The sequence below is a fragment of the Gorilla gorilla genome, chromosome 11 (genome assembly GCF_029281585.2).
Source record: "Gorilla gorilla gorilla isolate KB3781 chromosome 11, NHGRI_mGorGor1-v2.1_pri, whole genome shotgun sequence".
Classification (NCBI taxonomy): Eukaryota; Metazoa; Chordata; class Mammalia; order Primates; family Hominidae; genus Gorilla; species Gorilla gorilla.
The window spans coordinates 114,280,408-114,296,904 of NC_073235.2; the positions used below are offsets into that span (position 1 = coordinate 114,280,408).

Here is a 16,497-nt window from a genome sequence, read left to right on the forward strand (position 1 = left end):
GTTTATAATATACATTAACTTTCTAATATGTGGAATGTTAATAAGTGATAATGATATGAAAATATATCTAAAAGTCATGACAATATTAAGATGTTAAAACTAAAACATATATGAATTTTACAGAATACAAACTGATTTGGATCTGGTATAATGGATGGAAAGCATACTAGAAATGGGTACATCGTCAGAGCAAAGAAAATTTAGAACACTTTGGTAAATGCTATCTTTCTTAAAAGACATCCCCAGTGCTTTCATACATTCAGCTGTTCTGGACAACAGCTACCTGAAATGTACTTTTACATCTCCTTTTTGGACACCATGTTGTCTTAAAATTCCTCTCCTCTTTGACCACTCCCCTTTGGAACTTCTTCCCCTGACCCATTTCTCCCTAAAATCTGGCTATGTCCACAGGGTTCAACAATCATTACAGTTCACACTGAAAACAACTTAAATAAATAAGATATAGTAAGCATACAGAGAGACAATTCTATCACATTTGTAGTTATAAACAATGAGAATTTGGCAGTCAGGAGTTAACACTAAGTTATAAAGAACTGGATATTAGGTAGGGATTGTAAAGATAATGGGAGTACCTTATATCCTAAACCAGGAGTGTCCAGTGTTTTGGCTTCCCTGGGCCACACTGGAAGAAGAATTGTCTTGGGCCACACATAAAATACACTAACACTAATGACACCTGATGAGCCAAAAAAAAAAAAAAATTGCAAAAAAACTCATAGTGTTTTAAGAAAGTTTACGAATTTGTGGTGGGCCACACTCAAAGCTGTCCTGGGCTGCATGTGGCCAATGGGCTGCAGGTTGGGAAAGCTTGTCCTACACAAATGTTAATCTAAGAGCAGCCAGGTATTACAAATTGGTTACTTAAGGCATCAGAAAATCGAGAAATACAATATTTTAAAATTTAAAAATGGAGGCGTGTGAATGAAGAATAGAAGTATAAAGAAGAAAAAGTAATCAGGAAGAGCTTTCAGGAAATCCTGAGACTGGTGGGGCTCAATCAAGCACTTGTCTATTTCACTATTTTGATGTGAGGCTCAGAGCTCAAAAAAAAAAAAAAAAAAGCCTATAAAACCTAATCCTGATTCTACCTGAGGAGTTTGCTAATGGTAACTTCTTATTTCTTCCCAAAAAAGAATACTTCACATCCTTCCAATTTTAACACCTGCTTATGGGTACTTAGGCACGTAATATTGTCTATTACACAGAATCATTTACTGTGCAAGTATGCTCAGTACCATGACTTATTGTACAAGACAAGAGACATGCTGATGTCTTCTTGCAGCACACAGAATAAAACTTACAATGAGTAAATTAGGCAGACTCTGAATTAAGAATTAGGAATTATTCTTCTAAGTAATGTAAATGCATTTTTCTTATAATGTAAAATCATGTCCGGGTGAAGTCAAAAGATATAAAGTTATAAAAGTAAAATCAAGTTCATATTTAATATTTAAGTATACTGTAATAAGATAAATAACTTTTTGTTCTTTGGTTTTTAAGCATCTCTTAACTATAGTCATGTGACACTTAATGACCGGGATATATTCTGAGCAATGCATCATTAGGTGATTTCATCATTGCGCAGATATCACATAGTGTGCCTACACAAACCTGTATGGTGTAGCCTACTTTATACCTAGGCCATATGGTATATAGCCTTTTGCTCCTGGACTACAAACTGCACAGCATATTACTGTACTGAATATTGTAGGCAGCAGTAATACAATAATAAGCATGTGTGTATCTAAACATATCTAAATGTAGAAAGGGTACAGTAAAGGCAGATATTATAATTTTATGGGAACACCATTGCATATGTCCATCACTAACTGAAATGTCATTATGAAGTGCATGACTGTATTTGATTGTATTATCATGATAGAAAACCTAATGTCCCAGGCTGACATAACTAAAAATGTCCTGGCAAATCTCAGAAAAAGAAACATACTGATTCCCCATCTCACTTCCATAATAAAGAGACTTAAAAAAATATACCTGTGTCTAATGTTTACTCTTCTTTCATTATATTCCCAAAGGCTTTAAGAACCGAGGCACAATAAATGAATTGATCAATGCAATAATAGAAAATGAAGGTCAAGGCAATATTCTTCCTTATCCCTATTCCTAAGCTACCTCTGGAGTCAATAATCTAGACGGACAACTAAAGGATAGGCTGAATCCTTATAGAAGCATGACTTTTTTTTTTGAGTCATCATTGATGTTTTTCTCTGGTAGCTACTGTAAAAGACAAATTTATTATTCACCAGTGACCAATTATCTTCTATTCCAGTCACATGAGAACATTATAATTCTCCTCCCACCAGAGATAAGATATGGCTTAATTTGCACAATGAAATATAACTAGAGGTGACTATGAGATAACTAGTGCTTAAGTCTCCAGCCTTCTCTCTCTGGTGGCATGACTCACAGACCCCATGTAGAAGTGGAAGTGCCATAAATTAAAAGTATCCCCGAATGGTAGACCATAACAGGGAGGGGAGCTGCCTTAGAACATTTCCCAGATTTCCAGTGTACTTTACAAGATGGATGGGTGTGGTGGCTCACATCTTTAATCCCAGCACTTTGGGAGGCCTAGGTGGGCAGATCACTTGAGGCCAGCAGTTCAAGACCAACCTGGGCAACATGGTGAAACCCCATCTCTACAAAAAATATAAAAATTAGCTAGGCATAGTGGCACATGTCTGTAAACCCAACTACTCAGGAGGCTGAGGCATGAGACTCGTTTGTGCCCAGGAAGCAGAGGTTGCCGTGAGCTGAGATCACGCCACTGCACTACAGTCTGGGCGATAGAGTGAGTCTCAAAAAAAAAAAAAAAAGAAAAGAAAACAAGCAAAAAACAACTATGTACTTTACATGAAAAAAAAAAGAACTTAAACTTATTTATGTAAGCTACTGCAATATGGAGGTTATTTGTTACAGCAGCACAACCTTTATTAACCTAAATTTAACAGCGTTTTCACTTTTATAGGAATGTATTTCAAAATCAGTTCCCTTACTATTTTTTCTCTTCTTTTGCTGCCTCTCTAGCCTAAGTTTTGGTCTCCTGAAACTGTCTGATTTCCCAGGCTTGTCTTTCTTCTCATATTTCCTCCTATACCTTTCTGGATAGGACTGCCTAAAAGTAATGAAAGTAAAGCAGAGTGAATAAAATTATAAAAAATTAAAAAAAATATAGAAGACCAAGTGTGGACAGACAAGGACATAAGCGCAAAGGCCTTCTTTTATTTCCAATCTATCCCTTTCAAGATTACCGTAGATTTCTGTCATTTTTAAGTAGGATTATATTATCTCATTTTACTTATAGCTATCATAGTCCCTGAAAGCATTTTATCCCTATTGCACTGAAGACATTGTTTCCTGGGGGACAAAAGTGAACTGAGATGTACGAGAAATTTGGAGTCAGAACTTCTATAGTTGAGTCACAGTTTCATATCCTACTGACGTGCTGACTTTTGGAGTAACTTTCTAACCATTATTGGTTAACTTTATATTTTAAAGGGAGAAAGTGATAGCATGCTTCAGATGTAACAGTGTTTGGTAAACATAAGTATATATCAGTTTTTGTCATTGGGGAAATATTCATAGATCAAAAAATGTGATTTCAACAGAATATATCATAAGATCAGGAATGGGATTTCCAAATGGCTTTGATGACTTCTTCTTCAATTTCATCAAAATGCCAGTCTAATGGAGAAGCTTCCAGAACCTCTTGGATATCTTAAATGATAGATGACTGTTATCTGGCACACAAAACCATCTCTGACTCTAGTTGCGGTCATTAACATGTGGGCCCAGAAACAGGCAAAAACCTAATATGAATCATTAAGGGTTGAAAGAAACCAAATCATAGTGGGAGCAATGTTTGGGCCACTGGTTGAGCTCAGCCATGCCAGTTTTTCAGACACCGTTACTGAAAGACGTCATGTTCTTACCTGCTTAGCATTCAAAGATTACTGATTCTTTAACTATAAATAATTTTAAAAATCAACTTTTGGAGTTTTAAAAATGTGTATTTTTATAACCATCTCAAGTTTTTTGAGGAAAAATGAATAAACAAACCGCAAAACCCCACAAATTAGGAGAAATTAATGAATGAGTTATTCACTAGCACAATTTTATGCAACAGGAGGCATCATGAAGAAGAGAAAAAGCATGGAACTGATAAGCACACTGAGACTGGATGGTAAAATTGTGATTCCAAAGGTCTCAATACTACAGAACAATTCATTTAAGTACATTGAGCAATTCATTTAACATGTCTGAGATTATTTCCTCACTGGAAAAATGGGAGTAATACCTACAAGACAATAAAATAAAATGTAGGTGCAAATACCTAGCACAGAACTAGCTCACAAAAGGCCCTCAGTAATGTATGTTAAATCATTAATATAAATATGATCCAAGATAATCAGATTAATTCTGACTTGATTCATAGGTAAAGTGGTCACTGAACTTTTTTCACACCTGAAAACTAATAAAGGCATACTGAAGGGACAGTTATTGAAGTCTCTCCTTAGTGAAGGTTAGACTTTGCTACAGATGGTAAGTGAACATCAAGTTTTCATACATGGGATTTTTTTTATGAAATTAGAAAAAAATATGGTGTCTTATTATGCTACATTTAAGCCGATTAGTTTTTTGTCTATAGGATTAGGTGAACTAAAAGTATTAGTTCATAAATATATTTGATTTTTCTGAAAAGTCACAATTGCAAGAAAGGCCAAAATATTATTACTTGAATGTATTTTCATTATACAGTATACAATAGATGAAGAAAAGATAATGTGAAAAAATTAAAATATGCAAATAATGCAACTTCTTAATTTTTGAGAAATAATTTTGAATATTAATGTTTGAATTTTCTAATATTTAAAAACCTAACAATATGTATACACATGAAGCTTGGCACAAAGTAGGTACTAAATAATATTTGCTGAATAAATGAATAAGATGTTTCTTAAAGCCTTGCTCAAACTAAAAAGGTTAAGAGAAAGAAATAGGAAATTACATGTGTGAAGAAAAAAAACTAATCTAGAAAATTGTAATAAGATATTTATAGGAAATATCAGTGCAGTGGCACCTGTAGTGATTCACAAATGAAACATTAGGCAAGTTTTGGCAGTTGCTCATAATTTTTTGAAAAGTGTTTCTGTAAATCTATGTCTAATATATATTATGATTGGATCTAGAGGGCCTATGATGATTCCCAGCCTATTCAGATGAGAGGGCCAAATCCTTGATTATTTTAATTATACATTTTGAAAAGTTTCAGTCTCTCAGAAAGAGATTTTTTCATTCCATGATTAATAGTCAAGAAGTTAACTAAATATGTTCGTTTTTAAAGACTCATACAGATATCTCAACCTGCCTTAACAAGCCATTACAGAAATTCACTTCCCTGTGTTTCATGACATTCTTTACAGAATTCATATTTCTCACACTGTCAGTTAATTGTATTTTTCATGACTGTCCATAATGGAGAAAGAAAATAGCTGCAAATGCCCTTTGCATACTTACTTGGAGATCATTACATATTAAATTGCCTTTTACACTTTGGTTCTTCACACCAAGCAACACCACTTCTTTTTCTCAGAGGTCTAATTTTCCAAGCTAATCATCCTTGTGGTAGTCCTCTGAACTGGCCAACTTTTCCACATCTTTCTTTAGATAAAGTTCCAGAGCAGCTCACTGGGGCCTAATGGAAGTCTGGAGGGCTCAATGATATATATATTTTTTCTAAGCTAATTAAGTGCTGAATAAGCATTCTGGTATAAAAATTAATACTATTTAAATTTTCAATGAAATTGTACAGAGCAATGTGAAGCTCTTGTCTACATGCAAATGTTGGTCTCAAATTATCCATTGAGAGAGGATTCAATAAAACAGATAAACTGGAAATTTGTCTAAAGAAGGATGAAAATGACACTTAGGAATGAAAAATTTATACTGATCTCATTATTAAGAAAAACTCAAATGACGGAAACCAAAGAGAGGTCTAAAAAGTAATTATAATTTTCTCTCTGAGGCTAACTTCAAACTATGTAAATGAGACCTCATCCATGAGAACTTTCCTAATCCTATAACCCCTCCTTGGATTCTCATAGCTCAATTCTTCCCTCTGCCATAGTATTTATTGCACTGCTTTAGATTTTAGTTTATGAGTACTTGTCTCCTTCTTTCCACTGTCTTTCACACTGCCACAACAGTTAAAGGATTAAATGCACATAAAAATGTGTGATAGCTTTCCTCAAATACAACATGAACTTTTACATTTGCATATGTTTATATGTTTCTTCTTTCCAGATTATTCTTCAAAGCATAGCTCAAGCATCACTTCTCTATAGCCTATCTTGATGTCTCAATTTCCATCCCAAAGACAGAATTAGTTTTTCCTTCATTTGTGCTTCTATAACAATTTATAAATATTTTTATTATGTTAGTGATTATGCTTCAATCTAATTATTCTTTTCTATACTGTGCAATAGACCAGGACTACTCTATATCTTATAATTCCATTTAACTATTTTATCTGGAGAATAAATATGTATGACATCGACTTTTTAACTATTTTATTTCTACTACTAAACTTTAAGCCTCTTGTAGGCAGATAAACATGTTTCCCCATGGCATCCTATAAGTAGCTATTGAATGGATGAGTAAATGATAAAATAATAACAAACATTCATACATGATACTAAATAAGCCAACACACCACAGATGTCTTCAGGCTTACCGGTCCATGGCATGTGAGGAGGCCATCTTCCATCTTCTCACACTGGGGGTCACACTCCACACAGATGGAGCCATTCTCAAACTCCCGAAATTCACTGTGAAAACATCAGCCACATGAGGAAGTGTAAGCAAACAAGCTGTCAACTTAACAAATGAAGTAACATCTGCTAAAAGTCCTACTGGCAGAGTAAATTCTAAAGTTTGTTTCTCTATGTGCCAGGAGCATCAGAAACATTAAGTTTTCCATTAGGAGAAAAGATAAACTGCAGCCAGATGGCTCTCCCTGCCCTCCATTGAGTTCAATGTTAGACTCATTCTGGAAACCTCTCTCCTGCAAGACATATTCCAGCAGTCTCAAAAAAAAAAAAAAAAGCTACAAAGTATAACTCTTCTGATGACACAGTAAAACCATTTTTACCTTTTTAAATAAGGCTGTGCCTGTTTTGTCTTTATATACAATTTTACTCTTGGAGAAGCTTTTATTTCTAAACTCTGAAAGAACTATTGTATTTTTCTTGTTGCTAAGCTACATGAATGTTCCCAATCCTTGTCCTTCAAATCCCAAGACTCTTCAATTTATTTTTGGTGAAATTTCAAAAACTACTTTGATTCCTCTTCTCCTTTTAAAATATCTGCCTTGGAGAATGAGAGAAAATATCTTTTTATGGTAGATTTCACTTTCTTATATTATTGATCTAATATCACAACATCTTTTTGCAGTCTAAATTCTTTTTGAAGTAATTCTATATGGTATACAATAAAAGACACAGTTTAATGGTAACATCCTAAAACTTTCTAATTGAAATCTCCTGCGATGGTGGTCATCCCTTCCTATATCCTTACATTTTTGTGGCTATTTGTATATTACATGTTATCAACTTATGAATTTTACAATCAATGTCTATGGCAAAATTATTATATCAATAATTAGATATGAGTCATCTATAATATGTTAAACCACCCCATCCCACTGAAATACAGGAGGATAAAGTACTGAGTACAGACAATTTAAAATGCCATTTACAAATCATTAATAAAATTTGACGATGTTTAGCTATTTTATTATTTTGTGCTTTTGTGTCCTGTGTTACTACTCCACACCAATAGCATTACAGATATGGCAATTTTTGATTCATTAGGTGATACATTAAAATATATTTTTACCTAAAGTGAAGCATTCACTTTTTTCTCATTTGAATACTGTAAAGCCTTAATAAATGAAAGAAGTACAATGATGAGCTATGTTTTCTGCTGGTTAGTTTAAGACTACATCTATTCCAAGGCAAAATAATTAAGTTTGGTTTTCCAAATGAATAGCATAAATAGATGGCTTAATTATGTATGAAATGCACATATATTGAGTTACATGGATTATGCATTTTGTAAAGTGAGATAGCAGTTTGTTATGGATCAAACCTTTTATAAATTTTCTTAATTTTAAAATCACAATTACATAAAGACAGGTGATCTTTTGCATGCTTCACTGACATAAACCATACAAAGTACTCAACAAAGGAAACCTTCCAAGTATAAAAGTCAAAATGAATTGGTATGGGAGGGTAGTAAAATTATAAAAATAATCAAAAGCATTGTTTGCATAACAAAATTATGACAATTATAGCACACTTGAGATTATCCACTGGTTTTGGATAATAGTTTCTTGGGTGATTAAAAGTTTATGGTACTAAATGAAGGTCGTAGTTTTCATATTACTAGAACAAAGGTCACGTTTTTCTTATTCTTCTTCTCCAAAACCCACTTCCCCACATGCAGAGTTGAGGAATAAAATGTATGTCATAAAACAATCATGGAGATGGCCTATTGCCCTTTTCTTCCATAGATTTCCATTTGACAGGCTTCTGATTTTTCCTGCTCTCAGAAAAGATCCTCCTGGCAATCTCTATTACTTCTTCTGCCCTTTATTGTGACTTTCTCCATAATTTCTCTTTTTCTTTCCTGTGATTCTGTTGTGACTTTGCCAGAGTTTTCTTTCCTGTGATTCTATTGTGACTTTTCCAGAGTTACCCTTTCACTTGAATCAAATTTAACAATTTATAGTCTATTAAGTATGAGCTTTGGATAGGGAGCTTTGTTTCACTTGGTTTTGCTATGAAACATTTCTCACAGTTTTGTTGTATGTGTTACCTTAGCAAGTCCTGTGATCAAGAGTGAATACTCTGGGATCTAGTTTTTCCAAGTCTAAACCCCAGGACTGACACTAGTATTTCTAGGCCTTAAATACTTCAACTTCCTTAAGCCTCATTTTTTAAAATATCCTCTGTAAAAGGAAAAAATAAGATTTCATTGAGAAGCTGCAATTATAAAATGTAAAAAGACTTAGAAAGAGCTTAGACTGGTTCCCTCTTTGATGTTTCTGTGTTGTTCTTAAACTTTCACAAGAGTTTAAGCATGTTGACAGATACGGGAAGTTCTAAAGTTCCATTGCAGTTACCTATCTTTTTCATTTTTATTGCTTGAGCACTGTAGTTAAGAGTTGTTGAAATACAGTGATTTATATGACATGGATTTGAATGCTAATCAGCCAGTAATTGACTGATTTTCATTTTTCCCTTCAAAAAGTCCTCTTTTTAGGATTTCTTCTCTTCTGGAGCCACATTTTTTAACATACATATATTTAATATATAATATATATATATATAACAAATAGGCTCCCTGGATTTTGGTAAATGTCATATTTATATTTGATTACTTTCAGTAGTTTCAAAAATGGCCATTCTATTTAACCATTTAATCAACTCAGATAAATAGACGAAAAAGAAAATAATGATAATATTTATGGTAGAAACTCCAACAAGATCTTACGCATTTTCTCATTTGATAATCACAACTGTCCTATAAAGTTAACACCATTATTATTCCCAATTTTCACATAAGAAAACCAATTTAGAATGATTAGATCTTTTGCCCAAGTTTGGATGTTTCAACTAGGAAGCAATGAAGTTGGAATATAAACTTGTTCTTCCTCAAAGGCTATCATAACCATCAGCCAATGTTGAAAGAAACTAGCCCATACCACAAGCTGGAAGGTGGGCAATCCATCACTGGGCAGGCAAGAATTGCACCAGTCTTTTACAAGATACGTAAGTTGATCATCTTTCAAACTAGCCCCATGCTTATGGTTTCCTGGGGTGCCATAATTACTGCAAAATACATTAAAAACTAAGTTAATTTAACAGATTTGATTTTATAAAGTAAATATGAAATATGCTAAATATAAAAAACAGTGTGGTAATCAGTGTTTCCTCAGGAAACCTGTATTTTTCTTTTGGTTAGCTTTCACTGTTTTTGCAGAAATGAGACAGAAACTGGTGTATACATCCACATGTTTATAAATTTCATATTTCTGAAAAGCTAAAAACTGTAATATTAAATAAAAACAATGGTGTTCTGGGAAAAAAACAAACAAACAAAAAATCAAGATGAAAAATCAGATACCTTACGTTCTAGCATTGGCTCGAGTCCTATATAGGGTTGAGAGTTTAGCCCATACTTAATTAAACCGGTTCCCTATATTTATAAGATGCTGCTATTACACAAAATGATTTCTATAATTTCCTCTTTAGTATTGCACATATATATTCAATAAACTTTTAATGTAATATTCACTTAATGAAATTAGTCTATTGTGTTTCATTTTAATTTATTAGTCTATTGTGTTTTGTTTCATTTATCAATTGCTGAATGCAAAAGCAAGCATATTTTGATCTGAGGTATTTTATGTTCATAATATTGGGAACAAGCATAAATATGATTCAATGAGACAAGCAGCAAATAATTTCCAATTCATTTCCAAATTACAAGCCAAAGTTACCTCACAAAATTAAATGCTAAAATTTTCCTGAAAAATGATTAAATTCTTATTTAAATTTTTTTATACTTATGCTTCTAATATTAATATTTTTCCCTTATATTTTATGGAGGGAATTGGTTTCGGACATCTTGCAAAGAAGAGACATGTCAATATCATTATGATCTATATATTTTTATTTTTCTCATGTAAAATGCTAAATTGCAATGTTATTTATTGGATATCAGTGGGATAATTCATGAGGCACAAGAAGAAATGAAAGAACTTCAAAACTATACTTTCCAAAGCTATTGAAAATACTTTCAGGCTGGGTGCAGTGGCTCATACCTGTAATCTCAGCACTTTGGGAGGCCGAGGCAGGCAGATCACCTGAGGTCAGGAGTTTGAGACTAGCCTGACCAACAAGGAGAAACCCTGTCTCTACTAAAAATACAAAATTAGTCCAGCATGGTGGCAGGCACCTGTAATCCCAGCTACTTGGAAGGCTGAGGCAGGAGAATTGCTTGAACCTGGGAAGTGGAGGTTGTGGTGAGCTGAGATCAGGCCATTGCACTCCAGCCTGGGCGACAGGAGCGAAACTCAGACTCAAAAAATAAAAAAAAAAAAAAAGAAAAAAAAAAGAGGCCAGGCGCAGTGGCTTATACCTGTAAACGCAGCACTTTGGGAGGCCGAGGCGGGTGGATCACGAGGTCAGGAGATCGAGACCATCCTGGCTAACACAGTGAAACCCTGTCTCTACCAAAAATACAAAAAATTAGCCAGGCGTGGTGGCGGGCGCCTGTAGTCCCAGCTACTCGGGAGGCCGAGGCAGGAGAATGGCGTGAACCCAGGAGGCGGAGCTTGCAGTGAGCCGAGATCGAGCCACTGCCCTCCAGCCTGGGCGACAGAGCGAGACTCCGTCTCAAAAAAAAAAAAAAAAAAAATCAGAACTAATCAGTCCTTCAAAGCTCATGAGGTGAAGGCAACCCTAGAAGAAGCCTTACCCATCATAGAGGTTACAAGACTCTATGCAGATCCTTCCTCTACTGAAGCGGCGACACGACAGACATTGGTCTGGCCCAGGTCCCCAACAGCCATCACTGGAACACAGATGGTTGCACACCATTCCTTCAGCAGCTGTGAAACACCAAAATCAAGGGGAAATAAAACAGAGGGTTGTGTCAAAACTTAAAATCTTCCTAGGTAATGCTATTTCTAAAGGAGTTCACTTAAAAGAGATCTATGGCAAATGACTTTGGTGGCCTATCCCATCGTCATGTCCCATCCTACCCACAACTTCTTCTATATTGCAGAGTCCTAGTAGCTGTGTTTGTACAGCAATCTTGCATTTTTCATAAGGTTAAACAAAAGTGAATTGCCTGTATAAAAACTATTGGGAGGACAGGTGATATAAATTATCCGTCCAAGCTAAAGAATAAACCACACTTCTCTCAAGCCAATGCTTTGCTCCACTAATAAATAAAATATTTTGGCTTCTCAGTTTGAGAGCTTCATGAAGAAATAGAAAAAAATATTGTCCTGAAACAAAAAAAGTATTAAAAGAGGAAGAGAAAGAAAAAGAATAATTTATGGAGGGTAAGAAGGGGAGAAAGGAATAGAAATAAAACACAAGTTTTTTCTTGTTTGTTTTTTTAAGACAGTCTTGCTTTGTCACCCAGATCGAAGTGCAGTGGCACGATCTTGGCTTACTGCAACCTCCATCTCCTGGGTTTAAGCAATTCTCCTGCCTCAGCCTCCTGAGTAGCTGGGATTACAGGCTCACACTACCACGCCCAGATAATTTTTGTATTTTTAGTAGAAAAGGGTTTCACCATGTTGGCCAGGCTGGTCTTAAACTCCTGACCTCAAGTGATCCACTCACCTCAGCCTCCCAAAGTGCTGGGATTACAGTTGTGAGGCACTGCGCCAACCAAAATATAAGTTTTCTACAGGACTCTGCTGTATTCTGGCTAGGTCTACCTTGCTATTAGTCAAGTCATCACATGTAAGGAAGAAGTTTTGAAAGAATATTCAGCAAATTACAGTGATTATTTATGCAGAAGTGTAGAGATTAAAGCAGTAACAATAGTCTTTAGTGTTATCTCTATGTTATCTCTATTTTTTGTTGTTGTTGATGGCAGAAGGGCCAAATAATTTTTAAATTTCCACTTAAGGCTAACCATCTTTGTTTCCCTTTATACTGAATATCTTTTATTCAGGATATTATTATTTATACTGCATGACTTTATTTTAGTGAAGGGAGATTTGATATTGATAAGAAGAGCCATAAATACTTCAAATGTTATTCTGTGTGTCTGAAAGTGATTTGAGGTATTTGAAACACAAATTTATGTGGTGTTCATGAAATATTAATAATTCTAAAGAAGATTAAAACATCAAAATCTACTTTATCTTTCCATTAGTTACCAACTTTATGTATTATGAGATGTAAAATTTTATGGCAAGAACATTTGCGAGGTGGGTTGGGATGGCACTGAATATGGTAGTGTAATATAAGCAGGGAACTATATCTGTGAAATCTGTGAAAGTTAACTTCTCTAACATATGCTTGACAGAGCAAATCGCCCACACCTGTGATCCTGACTAGTTCTGAAACAGTGAAACAAATATTCCAATTCATATTTTCTTTGTTCTATATCCTGGGGTTATTAAAAAGGCCCCTATGGTAAACTGTGTAAAAATTTTTTAAAGGCAGACTTAGATCTATCAACAAATCTTGCTACTTCTTGAATAATCTCTTTCAGTATAGTTTAAGAGAGAAATGCGTGTGTATGTGTGTCTGTGTGCAGCAGTTTTATTGAGGTATACATAGCATACAACATACTGCTCATATATAAAGTATACCATTTGATAAGTGCTGACATCATGAACCACATCTACAATCAAGATAATTAATGTGTTCATTATCTCCAAATGATTCCTCATGACCTTATGTAATCCTTGCCTCCTGCACCATCCTCCTTAGACAATCATTGGTCTGCTTTCTGTTACTCACTGTACATTAGTTTGCATTTTCTACAATTTTTAATAAATGAAATTATACAGTATATTTTCTGTTTTTATATAGTTTCTTTCATTTACATAATTATGTTGCGTTTCATCTATGTTACTGCATGTATCAATAGTTTATTCACTTTTATTACTGAGTATATTCTATTGTATGGATATATGAAATTTATAATCCATTCACCTATTGACAGACATTTAGACTGTTCCATTCTGGATGTTAAAAAGAGTAGTAGTAGATTACTATGAATATATGTGTAAAAGTATTTGTATGGGCATACACTTTCTTGTCCTTCAGATAAATACCCAGGAGAGGAATGGCTGGACAATATGGTAGGTATATGATTAACTTTTTAAGAAACTGTCAAATTGTTTTTCAAAGTAGTTGTACCATTTTACATTCCTATCATCAATGAACACAACTCAAAATTTAGTTTCCCTACATCTTCACCAACACTGATGTGGTCAGTTTGTTCAATTTCAAACTATCTAGTTTGAATGTAGTAGTTCCTGACTGTGGTTTTGATTCACATTTTCCTAATGATTAAAAATGTTGAATATCTTTTAATGTGTTTACTTTTACATATCTCGTTTGGTCAAGTGCCACCAAATCTTTTGCCCATTTTATACTGTATTGATTGTTTCTTATTAATGAGTATTGAGAGTCTTTTATATATTCTGCAACTATTTTCTCCCAATTTTAGCCATGCCTTCCCATTCTTTTAATACTGTCTTTTGAAAGTAGAAGTTTTTCATTTTGATAATTTATCAACTTTTTTTTTGAATCATACTTTTGACATCATATCTAAAAAGTTTTCGGTGTGTCCAACCCAGGTTCACAAAGGTTTTCTCTGGTATTTTCTAAGTTTTATAGGTTTCACAATTATCCATATGATTCATTTAGAGTTAATTTGCACATATGGTACTGTATTAGTCATGGTTCTCCAGAAAACCACAACCATTAAGAGATTTTATACACATCACACACACACACACACACACAATTGGCTCACACAAGTAGGAAAACTGAGAAGTTTCACCATCTTCCACCTGAAAGCTGGAGACCTATGGAAGCCAGTGGTGCAGTCTCCATCTGAGTCTAAAGGCCTGAGATCTGAGAGGACTGATGATATAAATTCTGGTCCAAGTCCAAAGGCCTAAGAACCAGAAGCATCAACTATGTAAGTTCCATTCCAAGAGTAGGAGAAAGATCAATGTTCTAGCTCAAGTAGCCAAGCAGAGAGAGTGAATTCTCCCTTCTTTCAACTTTTTATTTTATTTGGACCCTCAGTGTACCAGATGATGCCCACCCACACTGGTGAGGGCAATCTGTTTCACTTAGTATACCAATTCAAATGCTAACCTCATTTAGAAACATCCTCACAGACATGTCCAGAAATGATATTTTAAAAAAATCTGGTCACCCCACTCCCCAGTTAGGTTGATATATAAAATGAACAATCACAGGTACTATGTAAGGATCTATTCAGTTTTTGTATATGGATATTCAATATTTCCAGTATCATTTGTTGAAAAGATATCCTTTCTGTATGAAATTTGCATATTTATAAGAAATAAGTTGTTCACACATTTCTGATTCTCTACTCTCTTCCATCTATTTCTCTCTCATAGTATTTTTCCATAATTTTACTTTTAATGTACTTGTGCTTTTATATTTGAAGTCCATGTCTTGTAAGCAGCAATCATTGAGGCTTGTTTTTCTTTATTCCAATCTGATAATCTCTGCCCTTTAATTAGGGTGTTTAAACCATTTACATTTAATGTAATAATTGAAATAATTAAGTTGAAATAATTTATCTTAGTTTTTTTTTTCCTGTTGGTCCATTCTGTTCTCTTCCTCCTTTTCTTCTTTTCTCTTATGTTCTGGATAAATTGATTATTAAAATGATTTTATTTCTATTTATGTTTTTCTGCATATGTGGCTTATGAGCTCTACAACTTTTGATTCACTATTTTATCTTTTGGGTTTATCATATAAATATTTTAAATTTAATATTTTATTCTGAAATAATTGTATATTAATGTGTAGTTGTAAGTAATGATACAGAGAGATACCATGTTATAGATACCCAGTTTTATCTCATAAGATCTTAAAAAGTTTATAGTACAGTAACACAACCAGACATTGGCATTGATATAGGCAAAACACAGATTTCCTCATAGCAAGAATCCTTAATTTTGTACTTGTATCTTCACACTGACTTGTCTCCCACCTTCCCTTTAAACTTAACCATTAGAGCTCCATTGCTGCAACCTCTAATCTCTTCTCCATTACTATAATTTGGTAATTTTAAAATTTATATAAATGGAATTGTACAGTATGTAATTTTTCATAATTGGCATTTTTGTGAATTAGAATACATATGCAGAGATTCATCCAGGTTGTTGTGTTTATTGTTTGTTTCTTTTTATTGATCATAGTATTTCATAGTATGGGTTACTACAATTTGTTTAACTATTTACCCATGAAAGGATATTTGGGTTGTTTCCAGTTTGGAGCTACTACAATTAGGGCTACTATAAACATTTGTGTATATGATTTTGCATAAATATAATTTTCATTTTTCTGTAATAAATTCTCAGGAGTTAATTGCTGGGTTATATGGTAGTAACATTTTAGTTGTTAGGGTTTTTTTTTTTTTAAGAAAGTAGCAAACTATTTTCTAGAGTGATTGTACCATTTTACACTCTCACCAACAATGTATTCATTATTACATTTCTCTGCATCTTCTCCCACATTTGATTTCATTACTCTTTTTATTTTAGCCATTCTGATAGGTGTAGTAATATCTCATTGTGTTTTAAATTTAGATTTCCATAAAATGGCTAATAATGTCAAACATTTTTAATATGCTTATTTTTCATTT

The 16,497-nt window shown here is 33.8% G+C and overlaps 1 protein-coding gene across 6 annotated transcripts in view; it reads right to left on the bottom strand.

Moving 5' to 3' along the window:
- Positions 1-16,497, bottom strand: part of ERBB4 (erb-b2 receptor tyrosine kinase 4) — a 1,171,871-nt gene that overhangs the window by 295,951 nt on the left and 859,423 nt on the right. For all 6 annotated transcript variants that reach the window (XM_055379529.2, XM_019022670.4, XM_019022668.4 and 3 more), the window contains exons 13-14: positions 11,587-11,719; positions 6,776-6,869 (exon numbers count right to left, since the gene is read on the bottom strand). In XM_055379529.2, coding sequence (XP_055235504.1) covers positions 6,776-6,869; positions 11,587-11,719 — 227 coding nt within the window. The remainder of the gene's footprint in view (positions 1-6,775; positions 6,870-11,586; positions 11,720-16,497) is intronic.